Source organism: Coregonus lavaretus (genome assembly GCF_964263955.1).
Source record: "Coregonus lavaretus genome assembly, contig: HAP1_SCAFFOLD_333, whole genome shotgun sequence".
NCBI classification, from domain to species: Eukaryota; Metazoa; Chordata; class Actinopteri; order Salmoniformes; family Salmonidae; genus Coregonus; species Coregonus lavaretus.
In genome coordinates, this window is record NW_028164623.1 from 306,819 (window position 1) to 330,611 (window position 23,793).

Sequence of the window (23,793 nt, forward strand, 5' to 3'; positions counted from 1 at the left end):
GGAGAGAAGGGGGGAGGGAGAGAGAGGCAGGGAGAGAAGGGGGGAGGGGGGGAGGGAGAGAAGGAGGGAGGGGGGAGAGAGAGAGAGAGGGGGGTGGGAGGGAGGGGGAGAGAGAGAGGGAGGGAGGGAGGGAGGGAGAGGGGGAGAGAGCGCTTTTGGTCTTTTTTTAATGGTACATTAGAGGGAGAGAGGGGGGAGGGGGGGAGGGAGAGAAGGAGGGAGGGAGAGAGGGGAGGGGAGAGAGGGGGAGGGAGGGAGGGAGAGAAGGGGGGAGGGAGGGAGAGAAGGGGGGAGGGAGGGAGGGAGAGGAGGAGGGAGAGGGGGAGAGAGCGCTTTTGGTCTTTTTTTAATGGTACATTAGAGGGAGAGAGGGGGGAGGGGGGGAGGGAGGGAGAGAGGGAGAGAAGGAGGGGGGGAGGGAGAGAGAGGGAGGGGGGAAGGAGGGAGGGAGAGGGGGAGAGAGCGCTTTTGGTCTTTTTTTAATGGTACATCCTCATTTCATTAAAACCTCACCCCCCCCACCCCCTAAAATAAAAAATAACCAATATCCCCTGGACTGCATACTCACCTTTCCCTCTACCCCACGATACAAAAACAACACCACACATCACAATAACCCAAACCTCACCACTTCTACAACCGGATATCCAGACCATCTTCCCCAGCTATACAGACAGCCCCCCCAACACACCATATCTCTTGAAACATCTCCACACTTTTTATCATTTTATAGAAACCAAATTCCACCCTAAGGCGCGCAGAGACCATCCCATTAAATAATAGTAAAGGGTCTGTTATCCCCCCACCTTTGACCTTGTTCCTCGTTGTTAGCCAAATAGCCAACTTTGCCTGAGCAAACAGAAAATTCAACAACACACATTTAGCCTTTTCCTTATTTGAATACCTGTACCCCATTATTTTTTTAAAATTGTATTTTAAATTTTATTTCACCTTTTTATTTAACCAGGTAAGCCAGTTGAGAACAAGTTCTCATTTACAACTGCGACCTGGCCAAGATAAAGCAAAGCAGTGCGATAAAAACAACAACACAGAGTTACATATGGGGTAAACAAAACATAGTCAAAAATACAACAGAAAATATATATACAGTGTGTGCAAATGTAGTAAGTTATGGAGGTAAGGCAATAAATAGGCCATAGTGCAAAATAATTACAATTAGTATTAACACTGTAATGATAGATGTGCAAGAGATGATGTGCAAATAGAGATACTGGGGTGCAAATTAGCAAAATAAAGAACAATATAGGGATGAGGTAGTTGGGTGGGCTAATTTCAGATGGGCTGTGTACAGGTACAGTGATCGGTAAGGTGCTCTGACAACTGATGCTTAAAGTTATTGAGGGAGATAAGAGTCTCCAGCTTCAGAGATTTTTGCAATTCGTTCCAGTCATTGGCAGCAGAGAACTGGAAGGAATGGCGGCCAAAGGAGGTGTTGGCTTTGGGGATGACCAGTGAGATATACCTGCTGGAGTGCAGACTACGGGTGGGTGTTGCTATGGTGACCAATGTGCTAAGATAAGGCAGGGATTTGCCTAGCAGTGATTTATAGATGGCCTGGAGCCAGTGGGTTTGGCAACGAATATGTAGTGAGGACCAGCCAACAAGAGCGTACAGGTCACAGTGGTGGGTAGTATATGGGGCTTTGGTGACAAAACGGATGGCACTGTGATAGACTACATCCAATTTGCTGAGTAGAGTGTTGGAGGCTATTTTGTAAATGACATCGCCGAAGGATCGGTAGGATAGTCAGTTTTACGAGGGCATGTTTGGCAGCATGAGTGAAGGAGGCTTTGTTGCGAAATAGGAAGCCGATTTCCTAATTTAACTTTGGATTGGAGATTCTTAATGTGAGTCTGGAAGGAGAGTTTACAGTCTAACCAGACACCTAGGTATTTGTAGTTGTCCACATACTCTAGGTCAGACCCGTCGAGAGTAGTGAGAACCAGGGGCTATATCTGTTCTTAGTTCTGTATTTTTTGAATGGGGCATGTTTATTTAAGATTGAGAGGAAATTACTTTTAAAGAACAACCAGGCATCCTCTACTGACTGAATGAGATCTATATCCATCCAGGATACCTGGGCCAGGTCAATTAGAAAGGCCTGCTCGCTAAAGTGTTTTAGGGAGCGTTTGACAGTGATGAGGGGTGGTCGTTTGACCGCGGACCCGTTACGGACGCAGGCAATAAGGCAGTGATCGCTGAGATCCTGGTTGAAGACAGCGGAGGTGTATTTAGAGGGTAAGTTAGTCAGGATGATATCTATGAGGGTACCCATGTTTACGGATTTAGGGTTGTACCTGGTAGGTTTGTTGATAATTTGTGTGAGATTGAGGGCATCTAGTTTGGATTGTAGGATGGCCGGGGTGTTAAGCATATCCCAATTTAGGTCACCAAGCAGTACAGACACTGAGGATAATTGGGGGGCAATCAATTCACATATGGTGTCCAGGGCACAGCTGGGGGCTGAGGGGGGTCTGTAGCAAGCGGCAACAGTGAGAGACTTATTTCTGGAAAGGTGCATTTTTTGAAGTAGAAGCTCACAGACCTGGATAGTTTGATAGAGCTCTGCAGGCTATCTCTACAGTAGATTGCAACTCCACCCCCTTTGGCAGTTCTATCTAGATGGAAAATGTTGTAGTTGGGGATGGACATTTCTGAATTTTTGGTGGCCTTCCTGAGCCAGGATTCAGACACTGCTAGAACATCAGGGTTGGCGGAGTGTGCTAACGCAGTGAATAACTCAAACTTAGGAAGTAGACTTCTGATGTTAACATGCAAGAAACCAAGGCTTTTACGATTACAGAAGTCAACAAATGATAGCGTCTGGGGAGTAGGAGTGATACTGGGGGCTACAGGGCCTGGGTTAGCCTCTACATCACCAGAGGAACAGAGGAGGACTAGAATAAGGATACGACTAAAGGCTTTAAGAACTGGTCTTCTAGTGCGTTGGGTACAGAGAATAAAGGGGACAGATTTCCGGGCGTTGTAGAAAAGATTCAGGGCATTATGTACAGACAAGGATATGGAAGGATATGAGTACAGTGGAGGTAAACCTAAGCGTTGGGTAACAATGAAAGAAATAGCATTACTGGAGGCACCGATTGAGCTGGTCTCGGCGTGTATGGGGGGTGGAACAAAGGAGCTATTTGAGGCAGTTTGAGAGGGACTTGGGGTTCTACAGTGATTGTATAATAAGAACTAACTGGAACAGCAATAGGCAAGGCATATTGACATGGGAGAGAGGCATAAAGCAATCACAGGTGTTATTCGAGAGAGCTAAGACAACAACTGGTAATGGCGATGAAAGTTTGGGCTGAGGCTAAACAGATAAACAGGACAGGGTACCATGTAAAGGAACAGTCCAGCAGACATCAGCTGCGCAGCTGAGTGATCATAAGGTCCAGTGAACAGCAATATGATGCATACCCTTGCATACCCTTGGCTTCACCGCTCTGTCTTTCCAAATCAAAGAAGGAGGAGCTGGGAGCATCCATCTCCTTGAGCATGGAGAACCTAGCTCTTACAAGTGCTCCCTTTGCTTTAACCTGGAAAAAACTGCCCAGGTCACTACGTAGTTCAGCTAGATTAGCCTGGAGGCCTACATTGCCTTGCCCCACCAGCTCTACCTCCATCTCACTGATACTACGCTCGAGTTCCCCCAATACTCTCCTAGCCTCTGAGGATGAGAGAGCTGTATACAGAATTTTGACTTTTCCCACATCCCACCATTGACTCAGAGACTCATACTCCTCTCTTCGCTGCCCCCACCTTTCCCGAAAAGTCTGGAAACCTGAGTAAAAAGTGGCATATTGTCAGAGCTTTACATGAAACTTCCAATAGGATGCCTGCCGAGGCCCTGGTGAAATAGACAGCCGAGCCATGGTTATGTGATGATCTGAAAAACCCACTGGGAGAATGGTAGCGCCCAACAGCCTATTGCTCTGATTCCTAGACATGTACAATCGATCAAGCCGGGCTGCACTCACCCTAGCCCCAAAGACCTTCACCCATGTATACTGTCTTGTGTTGGGATGTCTAGTTCTCCAAACATCCACTAGGTCAAACTGATTAATAATGTCCCTTAACACCCCCACTGAGCTGAATGAGGCTCCTCCCCATTTCTGTATTTCGTAAAATCCATCGTACAGTTCCAGTCCCCGCCGACCATCAGCGTCTCCTCAGGCGATATCTGTGAGAGTTCCTGTCTAAGACACCCAAATAGAAGCCCCCTCTCTCTCCCTGTGTTAGGTGCATACATATTTATAAAGACAAAACCCCTGTTGTTAATTTCTGCTTTTACTACAAGCAGTCTACCCCTACACACCTCTTTTGAGGAGCAAATTTTTACAGACAGACCCGGTACAAAAAGGACTGCCACCCCTGCACTAACATTTGTCCATGGCTCAGCACACTTGCCCCTTTCCACCAGAGCCCCCAATCAACCTCATTCACCACATCACTATGCGTCTCCTGCAGAAACAACACCTTTACTTTTTTTTGTTTTACATATTCACCCAACACACTCCTCTTTCCCGCATCTCTGGCGCCATTAATATTAAGCGAGCCTACCCAGAGAGTCTCCATAAGAAGTGGGAGAAAAGCCAGCAGAGAAAGAGACCAATAGCAAAGCTCAAAAAGCCCCAGTGCCAGAAAAAGAACTTTCATCTAAACAGTGTCTGAAGGTAGACTTTTACGCACGGTTGTGACCCACTTCCTCAACCTAAACCGTTTCCTTGGTGAGAGGACACCATGCCCCTCATTTTTCATAGTGTGTTGTACTGATCTTACAAAAAAAAGCCTCAAGATTAACTTTTTTCCCCTTAGTCTCATTCAGGAACCTTGACAGTTCCCTCACCGTGTACTTTGACCCCTCTGACTGACTGGCTGTCAGCTCTGTACCCATTGAGGAGGAGTCTGAAAAGAAATCCTCCTCATCGTCTTCCTCCTCAGACTCACCTTCCTCCTCCTCGTCTCCATCTCCCATCCTGACCACCTGCTCTTCCTCTCTAGTCAGGGCCTCCCCCCCAGCACCAGCCTCTCCCCTCCCACCTCATTTCTTCTCCCCCCTTTTCCTCTTCCGCTTGACACCCTCCTCCACCCCCCTAGTCACTTACCCTTCCCCACTATACTCTCCTCATCCACTAGCATAACCTGACTAAGCCCAGCCTCATCTACACCACCATCCATGACATGACTAGACCCAGCCTCATCTACACCACCGTCAATAGCCTGACTAGACCCAGCCTCATCTACACCACCATCTATAACATGACTAGACCCAGCCTCATCTACACCACCATCTATAGCATGACTAGACCCAGCCTCATCTACACCACCATCTATAACATGACTAGACCCAGCCTCATCTACACCACCATCTATAACATGACTAGACCCAGCCTCATCTACACCACCATCTATAGCATGACTAGACCCAGCCTCATCTACACCACCATCTATAGCATGACTAGACCCAGCCTCATCTACACCACCATCTATAGCATTAGACCCAGCCTCATCTACACCACCATCTATAGCATGACTAGACCCAGCCTCATCTACACCACCATCTATAGCATGACTAGACCCAGCCTCATCTACACCACCATCTATAGCATGACTAGACCCAGCCTCATCTAACCCACCATCTGTAGCATGACTAGACCCAGCCTCATCTACACCACCATCTATAGCATTAGACCCAGCCTCATCTACACCACCATCTATCGCATGACTAGACCCAGCCTCATCTACACCACCATCTATAGCATTAGACCCAGCCTCATCTACACCACCATCTATAGCATGACTAGACCCAGCCTCATCTACACCACCATCTATAGCATGACTAGACCCAGCCTCATCTACACCACCATCTATAGCATTAGACCCAGCCTCATCTACACCACCATCTATAGCATGACTAGACCCAGCCTCATCTACACCACCATCTATAGCATGACTAGACCCAGCCTCATCTACACCACCATCTATAGCATGACTAGACCCAGCCTCATCTACACCACCATCTATAGCATGACTAGACCCAGCCTCATCTACACCACCATCTATAGCATGACTAGACCCAGTCTCATCTACACCACCATCTATAACATGACTAGACCCAGCCTCATCTACACCACCATCTATAGCATGACTAGACCCAGCCTCATCTACACCACCATCTATAGCATGACTAGACCCAGCCTCATCTACACCACCATCTATAGCATGACCCAGCCTCATCTACACCACCATATATAGCATGACTAGACCCAGCCTCATCTAACCCACCATCTGTAGCATGACTAGACCCAGCCTCATCTACACCACCATCTATAGCATGACTAGACCCAGCCTCATCTACACCACCATCTATAGCATGACTAGACCCAGCCTCATCTACACCACCATCTATAGCATGACTAGACCCAGCCTCATCTACACCACCATCTATAGCATGACTAGACCCAGCCTCATCTACACCACCATCTATAGCATGACTAGACCCAGCCTCATCTAACCCACCATCTATAGCATGACTAGACCCAGCCTCATCTAACCCACCATCTATAGCATGACTAGGCCCAGCCTGTGTCTCATGGCCTCCTGCACGTTGACCTCGATTTACCCCACTGGTGCTTAAACCCTCACCTTGTCTACGGCCTTTATGTGGGCACCCAAAGCACTTATGGCCCAAATCCCCACACTCAAAGCACCGTAGACGATCTGTGCTGGCAAACCCTGTGTAGAGCCCCTCCCCATGCCTCACTTTAAAATGCACATTTAACTGTTGCTCATTGTTATTCAGAAACATGAACACTTGCCTCCGGAACGAAACAACATGCTTGACGGCATCTGACTGAAAACCTGCCGACAGTACACGAAAACCACTAGCAAACTTACCAAAACGACTCAACTCCTTCCTGATTTGATCATCCGTAATAAACAGAGGCAAATTTGCAACTACCACCCTAGTCGAAGGGGTAGAAAGAGGAGAAATTGGCACCAACACACCCCTTATAAATATACCACTAGAAATGAGCCTACCCACCAAATTTGCTCTTTTCATAAACACAACCACAGCTTTGTTCATTCTGGATGCGGAATGTATAAATTCAGCTCCTACCTGTTCGCCGACCGCGAGCAGAACCTCCTCCACCTTCATTCCATTCTCAGGAACATTCCTGAATCCATGCCGTAACGACAGCGTCTCCTCCGCACTAGGCTGTGAAGCCATCGCTCACACCACACCGTTCAAAACCCCAGGAAACTAAACCTCTGTCCTCTTCCTCCCTAACTTTGAAAATAAAAACAGTGGGTACCGCTAAACTAACAGTGCATTAACCCTCCACCATAGAAAAGAGAAATTGAAAGGAAAAACCAAGGAAAGAAACAAGAAATATGTTAGGACAAGCCCTCAACACCAAACACTCAAACTCCAAAAAACTCCCAGCATGCACACAGAGAGAGAGAGAGAGAGAGAGAGAGAGAACAACTTGGATCTAGGCTCACAGTAATTCTAATACTTTGCCCCGAACTGCCGCCCGTTTGGGAAGAAAATGAGAGGGACTTGGGGTTTACATCTTGGAGGTCTTCGTCGTGTATCTCTGTTGGACCCAGGCCTTTGTGGGAATGGGTCGATTGGGCCTTCTCTTTCGGATGGCCTCTTAGATGTAAGACTCAGATTGTCCACAAGAGGTCACAATGTCCTTCTTAGTTGTCTGTTTACTTTCACTCATTCTGGAAGTGGTCTTCTGAGGACGGCTAATCAGCCGTGTCGATGATCCCCTGTGGGGTGATGAGAGCAGTGTAGTAGACGATGGCTTGAAGAGAGTAACAGGATGGTCCCACTTAAATTCACCTTCTTAGATACAGTACTTAGAACAGCTACTCAGCCGTAACATTGATTGTTAGTGGAGGCAACTTTGTCGTCTTCACCTCGTGTTGATTTTCAGGGTCAGGACCAATATGGACAAAAGCTGCAGCTTGAGTACTCAATCAACATAGTGGAGATAAAAACATAGCAAACAGAAGACATAGAAGGCACAGTATGTGGGTATGTGTGGATGTATTGTGATGGAAGGTGTGGTGTGCGTTTTTGTGTTTGGAAAAGTGTGGCGTTAAGTGAGTGAGAAAGGAAATGGTTGCATATATCAGAACCAACGTGTGTCTGTGAGCAGGGGTTGTGAGATTGAGCTTTCGATTTTGTGCAGATGAGGGATATACATTTTAAAATAAAGTATACATCTAATCTATTTTATTGTCCTATAATGATGGAACGGTCCCCAACCCTATATCCTAGACACCCACCTGAGCGACCCATACACCAAAGGGAAGTCCCCATCTGTTTTATGGACCTGCTGTAAGTTACCTACAGTGGGAGAACAAGTATTTGATACACTGCCGATTTTGCAGGTTTTCCTACTTACAAAGCATGTAGAGGTCTGTAATTTTTATCCAGAAAATCAAATTGTATGATTTTAAAGTAATTAATTTGCATTTTATTGCATGACATAAGTATTTGATCACCTACCAACCAGTAAGAATTCTGGCTCTCACAGACCTGTTAGTTTTTCTTTAAGAAGCCCTCCTGTTCTCCACTCATTACCTGTATTAACTGCACCTGTTTGAACTCGTTACCTGTATAAAAGACACCTGTCCACACACTCAATCAAACAGACTCCAACCTCTCCACAATGGCCAAGACCAGAGAGCTGTGTAAGGACATCAGGGATAAAATTGTAGACCTGCACAAGGCTGGGATGGGCTACAGGACAATAGGCAAGCAGCTTGGTGAGAAGGCAACAACTGTTGGCGCAATTATTAGAAAATGGAAGAAGTTCAAGATGACGGTCAATCACCCTCAGTCTGGGGCTCCATGCAAGATCTCACCTCGTGGGGCATCAATGATCATGAGGAAGGTGAGGGATCAGCCCAGAACTACACGGCAGGACCTGGTCAATGACCTGAAGAGAGCTGGGACCACAGTCTCAAAGAAAACCATTAGTAACACACTACGCCTTCATGGATTTAAATCCTGCAGCGCACGCAAGGTCCCCCTGCTCAAGCCAGCGCATGTCCAGGCCCGTCTGAAGTTTGCCAATGACCATCTGGATGATCCAGAGGAGGAATGGGAGAAGGTCATGTGGTCTGATGAGACAAAAATAAAGCTTTTTGGTCTAAACTCCACTCGCCGTGTTTGGAGGAAGAAGAAGGATGAGTACAACCCCAAGAACACCATCCCAACCGTGAAGCATAGAAGTGGAAACATCATTCTTTGGGGATGCTTTTCTGCAAAGGGGACAGGACGACTGCACCGTATTGAGGGGAGGATGGATGGGGCCATGTATCGCGAGATCTTGGCCAACAACCTCCTTCCCTCAGTAAGAGCATTGAAGATGGGTCGTGGCTGGGTCTTCCAGCATGACAACGACCCGAAACACACAGCCAGGGCAACTAAGGAGTGGCTCCGTAAGAAGCATCTCAAGGTCCTGGAGTGGCCTAGCCAGTCTCCAGACCTGAACCCAATAGAAAATCTTTGGAGGGAGCTGAAAGTCCATATTTCCCAGCGACAGCCCCGAAACCTGAAGGATCTGGAGAAGGTCTGTATGGAGGAGTGGGCCAAAATCCCTGCTGCAGTGTGTGCAAACCTGGTCAAGACCTACAGGAAACGTATGATCTCTGTAATTGCAAACAAAGGTTTCTGTACCAAATATTAAGTTATGCTTTTCTGATGTATCAAATACTTATGTCATGCAATAAAATGCAAATTAATTACTTAAAAATCATACAATGTGATTTTCTGGATTTTTGTTTTAGATTCCGTCTCTCACAGTTGAAGTGTACCTATGATAAAAATTACAGACATCTACATGCTTTGTAAGTAGGAAAACATGCAAAATCGGCAGTGTTCAAATACTTGTTCTCCCCACTGTATATGCAGCCAAAACAGAAAGATAAATGCGGTCAGAGACCTACTTGAGCAGCACCGCCCCCTCAAGACTCTAAGCCTGCCGGGCAGGGTTGGTCCTACAAAGCCAGAGCCCCCTGATGGGAGGGCATAATATACAAGGAAATTCTCAAAGCTGCTAATGAGAACCTTGATGACCTTGTACCTAGCCGGTGGGGATTCCGGTGGGGTACCCCCACCCAGGTAGTGGCAGTGCAGGAAATACTAGCTGCAGTAACCCATGGGGAGGGGGTCACACTCGGACAATCAGAGAGGGGGCATATTATTGTGGCCCTGGTGGCACAAAATAATCAAAGGTCTGACTGCTCAGAGATGCTTTGGGAAAATGGTTACAATGGGGGACCATAGTGATTGTGTCTCAGGGGAAGAGTGTGGATCTGATCTCCATCACCTAGGACTTGACATAGGTTAATAAAATCTCAAATTTTTGTCAATTTTTGCTCAATCTTGCATGCTTTCTCAAACAGCTGTAACTGTATATGCATTCGTAAATCAGGTCCTTTCTTGAGTTGGGCTCTGGGATGTAACAACCGTTGAGCATCTGAGTTTATGGTTGATTGTGGAGGAAAGGGGTTGAGTGTGTTAGAGTGTGTGTGTGTGTGTGTATATACCACATCTGTTGCAAGGAGGTAAGGATGTTAGGGAGAATATAGGATGAACCACAATAATTTTTTGCTAAAATAAGAATTGCTTCACAAAAATGTAATGTAATACAATGGCAATCCGGGTTATACAGTTGAAGTCGGAAGTTTACATACACCTTAGCCAAATACATTTAAACTCTGTTTTTCACAATTCCTGACATTTAATCCTAGTAAAAATTCCTTGTCTTAGGTCAGTTAGGATCACCACTTTATTTTAAGAATGTGAAATGTCAGAATAATAGTAGAGAGAATGATTTATTTCAGCTTTAATTTCTTTCATCACATTCCCAGTGGGTCAGAAGTGTACATACACTCAATTAGTATGTGGTAGCATTGCCTTTAAATTTTTTTACTTGGGTCAAATGTTTCGGGTAGCCTTCCACAAGCATCCCACAATAAGTTGGGTGAATTTAGGCCCATTCCTCCTGGCAGAACTGGTGTAACTGAGTCAGGTTTGTAGGCCTCCTTGCTCGCACAAGCTTTTTCAGTTCTGCCCACAAATGTTCTATAGGATTGAGGTCAGGGCTTTGTGATGGCCACTCCAATACCTTGACATGGTTGTCCTTAAGCCATTTTGCCACAACTTTGGAAGTATGCTTGGGGTCATTGTCCATTTGGAAGACCCATTTGCAACCAAGCTTTAACTTCCTGACTGATGTCTTGAGATGTTGCTTCAATATATCCACATAATTTTCCTTCCTCATGATGCCATCTATTTTGTGAAGTGGACCAGTCCCTCCTGCAGCAAAGCACCCCCACAGCATGATGCTGCCACCCCCGTGCTTCACGGTTGGGATGGTGTTCTTCGGCTTGCAAGCAACCTCCTTTTTCCTCCAAACATAACGATGGTCATTATTTACATTTACGTAATTTAGCAGACGCTCTTATCCCGAGCGACTTATAAATTGGTACATTATGGCCAAACAGTTCTATTTTTGTTTCATCAGACCAGAGGACATTTCTCCAAAAAGTACGATCTTTGTCCCCATGTGCAGTTCCAAACCGTAGTCTGGCTTTTTTATGGCAGTTTTGGAGCAGTGGCTTCTTCCTTGCTGAGCGGCCTTTCAGGTTATGTCGATATAGGTCTTGTTTTACTGTGGATATAGATACTTTTGTACCTGTTTCCTCCAGCATCTTCACAAGGTCCTTTGGTGCTGTTCTGAGATTGATTTGCACTTTTCGCACCAAAGTACGTTATCTTTAGGAGACAGAACGCGTCTCCTTCCTGAGCGGTATGACGGCTGCGTGGTCCCATGGTGTTTATACTCGCGTACTATTGTTTGTACAGATGAACGTGGTACCTTCAGGCATTTGGAAATTGCTCCCAAGGATGAACCAGACTTGTGGAGGTCTACAATGTTTTTTGTGGAGGTCTTGACTGATTTCTTTTGATTTTCCCATGATGTCAAGCAAAGAGGCACTGAGTTTGAAGGTAGGCCTTGAAATACATTCACAGGTGCACCTCCAATTGACTCAAATTATGTCAATTAGCCTATCAGAAGCTTCTAAAGCTATGACATCATTTTCTGGAATTTTCCAAGCTGTTTAAAGGCACAGTCAATTTAGTGTAAGTAAAATTCTGACCCACTGGAATTGTGATACAGTGAATTATAAGTTAAATAATCTGTCTGTAAACAATTGTTGGAAAAATTACTTGTGTCACGCACAAAGTAGATGTCCTAACCGACTTGCCAAAATTATAGTTTGTTAACAAGAAATTTGTGGAGTGGTTGAAAAACGAGTTTTAATGACTCCAACCTAAGTGTATTTAAACTTCCGACTTCAACTGTAGGTAACAATCCTTCGCATGAACTGCCAACATTATTACGCATATTAATTGATAATGATGGAAATTTAAATATGCAAGATATTTGAATAGATATGTGTTTTTAATAGCTATATATACAGTGAGGGGGAAAAAAGTATTTGATACTCTGCTGATTTTGTATGTTTGCCCACTGACAAAGAAATGATCAGTCTATAATTTTAATGGTAGGTTTATTTGAACAGTGAGAGACAGAATAACAACAAAAAAATCCAGAAAAACGCATGTCAAAAATGTTATAAATTGATTTGCATTTTAATGAGGGAAATACGTATTTGACCCCCTCTCAATCAGAAAGATTTCTGGCTCCCAGGTGTCTTTTATACAGGTAACGAGCTGAGATTAGGAGCACACTCTTAAAGGGAGTCCACCTAATCTCAGTTTGTTACCTGTATAAAAGACACCTGTCCACAGAAGCAATCAATCAATCAGATTCCAAACTCTCCACCATGGCCAAGACCAAAGAGCTCTCCAAGGATGTCAGGGACAAGATTGTAGACCTACACAAGGCTGGAATGGGCTACAAGACCATCGCCAAGCAGCTTGGTGAGAAGGTGACAACAGTTGGTGCGATTATTCGCAAATGGAAGAAACACAAAATAACTGTCAATCTCCCTCGGCCTGGGGCTCCATGCAAGATCTCACCTCGTGGAGTTGCAATGATCATGAGAACGGTGAGGAATCAGCCCAGTACTACACGGGAGGATCTTGTCAATGATCTCAAGGCAGCTGGGACCATAGTCACCAAGAAAACAATTGGTAACACACTACGCCGTGAAGGACTGAAATCCTGCAGCGCCCGCAAGGTCCCCCTGCTCAAGAAAGCACATATACATGACCGTCTGAAGTTTGCCAATGAACATCTGAATGATTCAGAGGAGAACTGGGTGAAAGTGTTGTGGTCAGATGAGACCAAAATGGAGCTCTTTGGCATCAACTCAACTCGCCGTGTTTGGAGGAGGAGGAATGATGCCTATGACCCCAAGAACACCATCCCCACCGTCAAACATGGAGGTGAAAACATTATGTTTTGGGGGTGTTTTTCTGCTAAGGGGACAGGACAACTTCACTGCATCAAAGGGACGATGGACGGGGCCATGTACCATCAAATCTTGAGTGAGAACCTCCTTCCCTCAGCCATGGCATTGAAAATGGGTCGTGGATGGGTATTCCAGCATGACAATGACCCAAAACACACGGCCAAGGCAACAAAGGAGTGGCTCAAGAAGAAGTACATTAAGGTCCTGGAGTGGCCTAGCCAGTCTCCAGACCTTAATCCCATAGGAAATCTGTGGAGGGAGCTGAAGGTTCGAGTTGCCAAACGTCAGCCTCGAAACCTTAATGACTTGGAGAAGATCTGCAAAGAGGAGTGGGACAAAATCCCTCCTGATATGTGTGCAAACCTGGTGGCCAACTACAAGAAACGTCTGACCTCTGTGATTGCCAACAAGGGTTTTGCCACCAAGTACTAAGTCATGTTTTGCAGAGGGGTCAAATACTTATTTCCCTCACTGTAGTAGTGGTAGTACTGTTAACTATGTGTCTGTCTGTCTCTCTCCAGACCCGGGGGATTTTAGTAGTAGTAGTAGGTGATGTTTTAGTAGTGTTGTTGTTAACTCTATGTTTTAGTAGTAGTGGGTGATGTTTTAGTAGTGTTGTTGTTAACTCTGTCTGTCTCTCTCCAGACCTGGGTGGGGAACAAGAGACGGAAGCTGGCCTCGAGGGCCGACCAGAATGCGGGCGTGTCCCACTCCTTATCCTTTTCGAATCACGGCCTGGCTCGGGGAGCTCTGTCCAATCACAGCCTGGCTGGGGGAGCTCTGTCCAATCACAGCGTGGCTGAGGGAGCTCTGTCCAATCACACGCTAGCAGGCGGGGCTTTAGTGGCGGGCGCCATGCTGACAGTGGAGATGGCGGCGGCTCGGAACATCCAGAGAGGCTCCTCCCACCTCCTCCCTCCTTCCTTCTCCTCCTCCTCTTCGTCCTCTCCTCTTAGCTCTGGCAACAACAACGATGTCATCCTGACTGGGATTTACTCTCTAGGATCTGCGTCTAGTTCCCGGCCCACTGTTAAGCCCCTCCCTTCTGACGCTGAGCTGCCTGCACATGTCCATCAAACTCTGCTTAACCAATCACAGCACAGGAGGAACAGTTCTGTGTCCTCTCCTCTCCAACTCCATTCCAGCTTGGGTTCCTTGTCACTTCCTCTCTGTAAACCCCCCTCCCTCTCCTCTTCCCCCTCCCTCTCCTCACCCCCCTCCTCCTCACCCCCCGGCCCCCCCATCCACAGCCTGTCCAAGAGGGTGGGTTTCCCCACTAGTGGGGCTAGGGCCGGGGGGGCAGTAGGAGTAGGAGGGGCCGGGGCAGGGGGGGCAGTAGGAGGGGGGGTACCTCAGAGTTGGGCTAGACAGTATGGTTCTCTCCAGCCTGGCCCCTGGCCCTCTCCCTCCCAGCCCCAGCCCAGGCCTCACTCCAACCACCAGACTCCCCCACCTCACCTCCCCAGGCACCGTCCCTCCCCCCCTCCTCACCCCAACCCTCCCCCTTCAAACCACTCCCCCCGCATCCATCAGGTCTTCAGCGTATCAGAGAGGGGGGAGGGGGAGGCACAAGGACAGCCTTCTGATAGGAGCAGGCAGGAGAGACACAGACAGACTCCCCGCCCCTCGGATGCTATTGGCTGCCTCTCTATCGCCATGGAGACAGGTGGTGAAGAGGATGAGTGGCGGAGGGAGGAAGAGTTATCCAACATGGCTACCACGGCCCATGGGGACCTCCAGAGAGGCCAGTGGGGGACGGACAGCCTCAGCCCCAGCAGGGGAGAGGGATCTGTGGGGAGAGGCCTCACATCCCCCTCCCTGGTCCTCAGCAGCTCCAGGCCTGGTCCATACCCTCGGGGCAGCTACCCAGTTACTACAACACTACAGACCTCACCTAGTATACAGGTAGGGGTTACTACTACTACTACTGCTACTACTACTACTACTACTAACCAGTTACTACAACACTACAGACCTCCACTAGTATACAGGTAGGGGTTAATACTACTACTACTACTACTAACCAGTTACTACAACACTACAGACCTCCACTAGTATACAGGTAGGGGTTAATACTACTACTACTACCCAGTTACTACAACACTACAGACCCCCCCTAGTATAAAGGTAGGGGTTAATACTACTACTACTAATACTACTACTACCCAGTTACTACAACACTACAGACCCCCCCTAGTATAAAGGTAGGGGTTAATACTACTACTATTACTACTACTACTATCCAGTTACTACAACACTACAGACCCCCCCCTAGTATAAAGGTAGGGGTTAATACTACTACTACTACTACTACTATTCAGTTACTACAACACTACAGACCTCCACTAGTATAAAGGTAGGGGTTAATAATACTACTACTACTACTACTACTACCCAGTTACTACAACACTACAGACCTCCACTAGTATAAAGGTAGGGGTTAATACTACTACTACTACTACTACTACTACTACTACTACTATTCAGTTACTACAACACTACAGACCTCCACTAGTATAAAGGTAGGGGTTAATAATACTACTACTACTACTACTACCCAGTTACTACAACACTACAGACCTCCACTAGTATAAAGGTAGGGGTTAATACTACTACTACTACTACTACCCAGTTACTACAACACTACAGACCCCCCCTAGTATAAAGGTAGGGGTTAATACTACTACTACTACTATCCAGTTACTACAACACTACAGACCCCCCCTAGTATAAAGGTAGGGGTTAATAATACTACTACTACTACTACTACCCAGTTACTACAACACTACAGACCCCCCCTAGTATAAAGGTAGGGGTTAATACTACTACTACTACTATCCAGTTACTACAACACTACAGACCCCCCCTAGTATAAAGGTAGGGGTTAATACTACTACTACTACTACTACTATCCAGTTACTACAACACTACAGACCCCCCCTAGTATAAAGGTAGGGGTTAATACTACTACTACTACTACTACTACTATCCAGTTACTACAACACTACAGACCCCCCCTAGTTTAAAGGTAGGGGTTAATACTACTACTACTACTACTACCCAGTTACTACAACACTACAGACCCCCCCTAGTATAAAAGTAGGGGTTAATACTACTACTACTACTACCCAGTTACTACAACACTACAGACCCCCCCTAGTTTAAAGGTAGGGGTTAATACCACTACTACTACTACTACTACCCAGTTACTACAACACTACAGACCCCCCCTAGTATAAAGGTAGGGGTTAATACTACTACTACTACTACTACTACCCAGTTACTACAACACTACAGACCCCCCCTAGTTTAAAGGTAGGGGTTAATACTACTACTACTACTACCCAGTTACTACAACACTACAGACCCCCCCTAGTATAAAGGTAGGGGTTAATACTACTACTACTACTACTATCCAGTTACTACAACACTACAGACCCCCCCCTAGTATAAAGGTAGGGGTTAATACTACTACTACTAATACTACTACTACCCAGTTACTACAACACTACAGACCCCCCCTAGTATAAAGGTAGGGGTTAATACTACTACTATTACTACTACTACTACTATCCAGTTACTACAACACTACAGACCCCCCCTAGTATAAAGGTAGGGGTTAATACTACTACTACTACTACTACTACTACTACTACTATTCAGTTACTACAACACTACAGACCTCCACTAGTATAAAGGTAGGGGTTAATACTACTACTACTACTACTACTACCCAGTTACTACAACACTACAGACCCCCCCCTAGTATAAAGGTAGGGGTTACTACTACTACTACTACTACTACTACTACTACTACTACTACTACTACTACTACCCAGTTACTACAACACTACAGACCCCCCCTAGTATAAAGGTAGGGGTTAATACTACTACTACTACTACTACTACTACTACTACTACTACTACTACTACTACTACCCAGTTACTACAACACTACAGACCTCCACTAGTATAAAGGTAGGGGTTAATACTACTACTACTACTACCCAGATACTACAACACTACAAACCCCCCCTAGTATAAAGGTAGGGGTTAATACTACTACTACTACTACTACTACTACTACTACTACTACTACTACTACTATCCAGTTACTACAACACTACAGACCTCCACTAGTATACAGGTAGGGGTTAATACTACTACTACTACTACTACCCAGTTACTACAACACTACAGACCCCCCCTAGTTTAAAGGTAGGGGTTAATACTACTACTACTACTACTACTACCCAGTTACTACAACACTACAGACCCCCCCTAGTATAAAGGTAGGGGTTAATACTACTACTACTACTACTATCCAGTTACTACAACACTACAGACCCCCCCTAGTATAAAGGTAGGGGTTAATACTACTACTACTAATACTACTACTACCCAGTTACTACAACACTACAGACCCCCCCTAGTATAAAGGTAGGGGTTAATACTACTACTATTACTACTACTACTATCTAGTTACTACAACACTACAGACCCCCCCCTAGTATAAAGGTAGGGGTTAATACTACTACTACTACTACTACTACTACTATTCAGTTACTACAACACTACAGACCTCCACTAGTATAAAGGTAGGGGTTAATACTACTACTACTACTACTACTACTACTACTACTACTACCACCCAGTTACTACAACACTACATACCCCCCCTAGTATAAAGGTAGGGGTTAATACTACTACTACTACTACTACTACTACTACTACTACTACTACCCAGTTACTACAACACTACAGACCTCCACTAGTATAAAGGTAGGGGTTAATACTACTACTACTACCCAGTTACTACAACACTACAGACCCCCCCTAGTATAAAGGTAGGGGTTAATACTACTACTACTACTACTACTACCCAGTTACTACAACACTACAGACCCCCCCTAGTATAAAGGTAGGGGTTAATACTACTACTACTACTACTACCCAGTTACTACAACACTACAGACCCCCCCCCTAGTATAAAGGTAGGGGTTAATACTACTACTACTATCCAGTTACTACAACACTACAGATCCCCCCTAGTATAAAGGTAGGGGTTAATACTACTACTACTACTACTACTACCCAGTTACTACAACACTACAGACCTCCACTAGTATAAAGGTAGGGGTTAATACTACTACTACTACTACTACTACCCAGTTACTACAACACTACAGACCTCCACTAGTATAAAGGTAGGGGTTAATACTACTACTACTACTACTATCCAGTTACTACAACACTACAGACCCCCCCCTAGTATAAAGGTAGGGGTTAATATTACTACTACTACTACTACTACTACTATCCAGTTACTACAACACTACAGACCTCCACTAGTATAAAGGTAGTGGTTAATAATACTACTACTACTATCCAGTTACTACAACACTACAGACCTCCACTAGTATAAAGGTAGGGGTTAATACTACTACTACTACTACTACTACTACTACTACTACTACCCAGTTACTACAACACTACAGACCCCCCCTAGTATAAAGGTAGGGGTTAATACTACTACTACTACTACCCAGTTACTACAACACTACAGTCCCCCCCTAGTATAAAGGTAGGGGTTAATACTACTACTACTACTACTACTACTACTACTACCCAGTTACTACAACACTACAGACCCCCCCTAGTATAAAGGTAGGGGTTAATACTACTACTACTACTACTACTACTACTACTACTACTACTACTACCCAGTTACTACAACACTACATACCCCCCCTAGTATAAAGGTAGGGGTTAATATTACTACTACTACTACTACTACTACTACTACTATCCAGTTACTACAACACTACAGACCTCCACTAGTATAAAGGTAGGGGTTAATACTACTACTACTACTACTACCCAGATACTACAACACTACAGACCCCCCCTAGTATAAAGGTAGGGGTTAATACTACTACTACTACTACTACTATCCAGTTACTACAACACTACAGACCTCCACTAGTATACAGGTAGGGGTTAATACTACTACTACTACTACTACTACTACTACTACTACCCAGTTACTACAACACTACAGACCCCCCCTAGTATAAAGGTAGGGGTTAATACTACTACTACTACTACTACTACCCAGTTACTACAACACTACAGACCCCCCCTAGTATAAAGGTAGGGGTTAATACTACTACTACTACTACTACTACTACTACTACTACTACTACTACTACTACTATCCAGTTACTACAACACTACAGACCTCCACTAGTATACAGGTAGGGGTTAATACTACTACTACTACTACTACCCAGTTACTACAACACTACAGACCTCCCCTAGTATAAAGGTAGGGGTTAATACTACTACTACTACTACTACTACTACTACCCAGTTACTACAACACTACAGACCTCCACTAGTATACAGGTAGGGGTTAATACTACTACTACTACTACTACTACTACTACTACTATCCAGTTACTACAACACTACAGACCTCCCCTAGTATAAAGGTAGGGGTTAATACTATCAATCAATCAATCAATTTTATTTTATATAGCCCTTCTTACATCAGCTAATATCTCGAAGTGCTGTACAGAAACCCAGCCTAAAACCCCAAACAGCTAGTAATGCAGGTGTAGAAGCACGGTGGCTAGGAAAAACTCCCTAGAAAGGCAAAACCTAGGAAGAAACCTAGAGAGGAACCAGGCTATGAGGGGTGGCCAGTCCTCTTCTGGCTGTGCCGGGTGGAGATTATAACAGAACCATGCCAAGATGTTCAAAAATGTTCATAAGTGACAAGCATGGTCAAATAATAATCAGGAATAAATCTCAGTTGGCTTTTCATAGCCGATCATTAAGAGTTTAAAACAGCAGGTCTGGGACAGGTAGGGGTTCCATAACCGCAGGCAGAACAGTTTAAACTGGAATAGCAGCAAGGCCAGGCGGACTGGGGACAGCAACACTACAGACCTCCACTAGTATAAAGGTAGGGGTTAATAATACTACTACTACTACTACTACCCAGTTACTACAACACTACAGACCTCCACTAGTATAAAGGTAGGGGTTAATACTACTACTACTACTACTACCCAGTTACTACAACACTACAGACCCCCCCTAGTATAAAGGTAGGGGTTAATACTACTACTACTACTACTACCCAGTTACTACAACAATACAGACCTCCACTAGTATAAAGGTAGGGGTTAATACTAATACTACTAACCAGTTACTACAACACTACAGACCCCCCCTAGTATAAAGGTAGGGGTTAATACTACTACTACTACTACTACTACCCAGTTACTACAACACTACAGACCTCCACTAGTATAAAGGTAGGGGTTAATACTAATACTACTAACCAGTTACTACAACACTACAGACCCCCACTAGTATAAAGGTAGGGGTTAATACTACTACTACTACTAATACTACTACTACTACTACTGCTACCCAGTTACTACAACACTACAGACCTCCACTAGTATAAAGGTAGGGGTTAATACTAATACTGCTAACCAGTTACTGCAACACTACAGACCCCCCCTAGTATAAAGGTAGGGGTTAATACTACTACTACTACTACTACTATCCAGTTACTACAACACTACAGACCCCCCCTAGTATAAAGGTAGGGGTTAATACTACTACTACTACTATTCAGTTACTACAACACTACAAACCTCCCCTAGTATAAAGGTAGGGGTTAATACTACTACTACTACTACTACTACTACTACTACTACTACTATTACTACTATCCAGTTACTACAATACTACAGACCCCCCCTAGTATAAAGGTAGGGGTTAATACTACTACTACTACTACTACTACTACTACTACTACTATCCAGTTACTACAACACTACAGACCCCCACTAGTATAAAGGTAGGGGTTAATACTACTACTACTACTACTACTACCCAGTTACTACAACACTACAGACCCCCCCTAGTATAAAGGTAGGGGTTAATACTACTACTACTACTACTACTACTACTACCCAGTTACTACAACACTACAGACCTCCACTAGTATAAAGGTAGGGGTTAATACTACTACTACTACTACTACCCAGTTACTACAACACTACAGACCCCCCCTAGTATAAAGGTAGGGGTTAATACTACTACTACTACTACTTCTACTACTACTATCCAGTTACTACAACACTACAGACCCCCCCTAGTATAAAGGTAGGGGTTAATACTACTACTACTACTACTACTACTACTATTCAGTTACTACAACACTACAGACCTCCACTAGTATAAAGGTAGGGGTTAATACTACTACTACTACTACTACCCAGTTACTACAACACTACAGACCCCCCCTAGTATAAAGGTAGGGGTTAATACTACTACTACTACTACTGCTACCCAGTTACTACAACACTACAGACCTCCACTAGTATAAAGGTAGGGGTTAATACTACTACTACTACTACTACCCAGTTACTACAACACTACAGACCTCCACTAGTATAAAGGTAGGGGTTAATACTACTACTACTACCCAGTTACTACAACACTACAGACCCCCCCTAGTATAAAGGTAGGGGTTAATACTACTACTACTACTACTACCCAGTTACTACAACACTACAGACCCCCCCTAGTATAAAGGTAGGGGTTAATACTACTACTACTACTACTACTACCCAGTTACTACAACACTACAGACCCCCCCCTAGTATAAAGGTAGGGGTTAATACTACTACTACTATCCAGTTACTACAACACTACAGATCCCCCCTAGTATAAAGGTAGGGGTTAATACTACTACTACTACCCAGTTACTACAACACTACAGACCTCCACTAGTATAAAGGTAGGGGTTAATACTACTACTACTACCCAGTTACTACAACACTACAGACCTCCACTAGTATAAAGGTAGGGGTTAATACTACTACTACTACTACTACCCAGTTACTACAACACTACAGACCCCCCCTAGTATAAAGGTAGGGGTTAATACTACTACTACTACCCTGTTACTACAACACTACAGACCCCCCTAGTATAAAGGTAGGGGTTAATACTACTACTACTACTACTACTACTACTACCCAGTTACTACAACACTACAGACCCCCCCCTAGTATAAAGGTACGGGTTAATACTACTACTACTATCCAGTTACTACAACACTACAGACCCCCCCTAGTATAAAGGTAGGGGTTAATACTACTACTATTACTACTACTACTACCCAGTTACTACAACACTACAGACCTCCACTAGTATAAAGGTAGGGGTTAATACTACTACTACTACTACTACTACTATCCATTTACTACAACACTACAGACCCCCCCCCTAGTATAAAGGTAGGGGTTAATACTACTACTACTACTACTATCCAGTTACTACAACACTACAGACCTCCACTAGTATAAAGGTAGGGGTTAATACTACTACTACTACTACTACTACTAATACTACTACTACCCAGTTACTACAACACTACAGACCCCCCCTAGTATAAAGGTAGGGGTTAATACTACTACTACTACTACTACTACTACTATCCAGTTACTACAACACTACAGACCTCCACTAGTATAAAGGTAGGGGTTAATACTACTACTACTACTACTACTATCCAGTTACTACAACACTACAGACCCCCCCTAGTATAAAGGTAGGGGTTAATACTACTACTATTACTACTACTACTATCCAGTTACTATAACACTACAGACCTCCACTAGTATACAGGTAGGGGTTAATACTACTACTACTACTACTACTATCCAGTTACTACAACACTACAGACCTCCCCTAGTATAAAGGTAGGGGTTATTACTACTACTACTACTACTATCCAGTTACTACAACACTACAGACCCCCCCTAGTATAAAGGTAGGGGTTAATACTACTACTACTACTACTACTACTAACCAGTTACTACAACACTACAGACCTCCACTAGTATACAGGTAGGGGTTAATACTACTACTACTACTACTACTACTATCCAGTTACTACAACACTACAGACCCCCCCTAGTATAAAGGTAGGGGTTAATACTACTACTACTACTACTACTACTATCCAGTTACTACAACACTACAGACCCCCCCCTAGTATAAAGGTAGGGGTTAATACTACTACTACTACCCAGTTACTACAACACTACAGACCCCCCCTAGTATAAAGGTAGGGGTTAATACTACTACTACTACTACTACTACTACTACTACTACTATCCAGTTACTACAACACTACAGACCTCCACTAGTATAAAGGTAAGGGTTAATACTACTACTACTACTACTACTACTACTACT

The 23,793-nt window shown here is 44.6% G+C and overlaps 1 protein-coding gene across 1 annotated transcript in view; it reads left to right on the forward strand.

Moving 5' to 3' along the window:
• The window catches only part of LOC311116843 (highly divergent homeobox-like), a 50,655-nt gene that overhangs the window by 5,852 nt on the left and 21,010 nt on the right, over positions 1–23,793 (forward strand). The window contains exon 3 of the mRNA XM_084191879.1: positions 14,149–15,408. Within this exon, the coding sequence (XP_084048005.1) occupies positions 14,149–15,408 (1,260 nt within the window). The remainder of the gene's footprint in view (positions 1–14,148; positions 15,409–23,793) is intronic.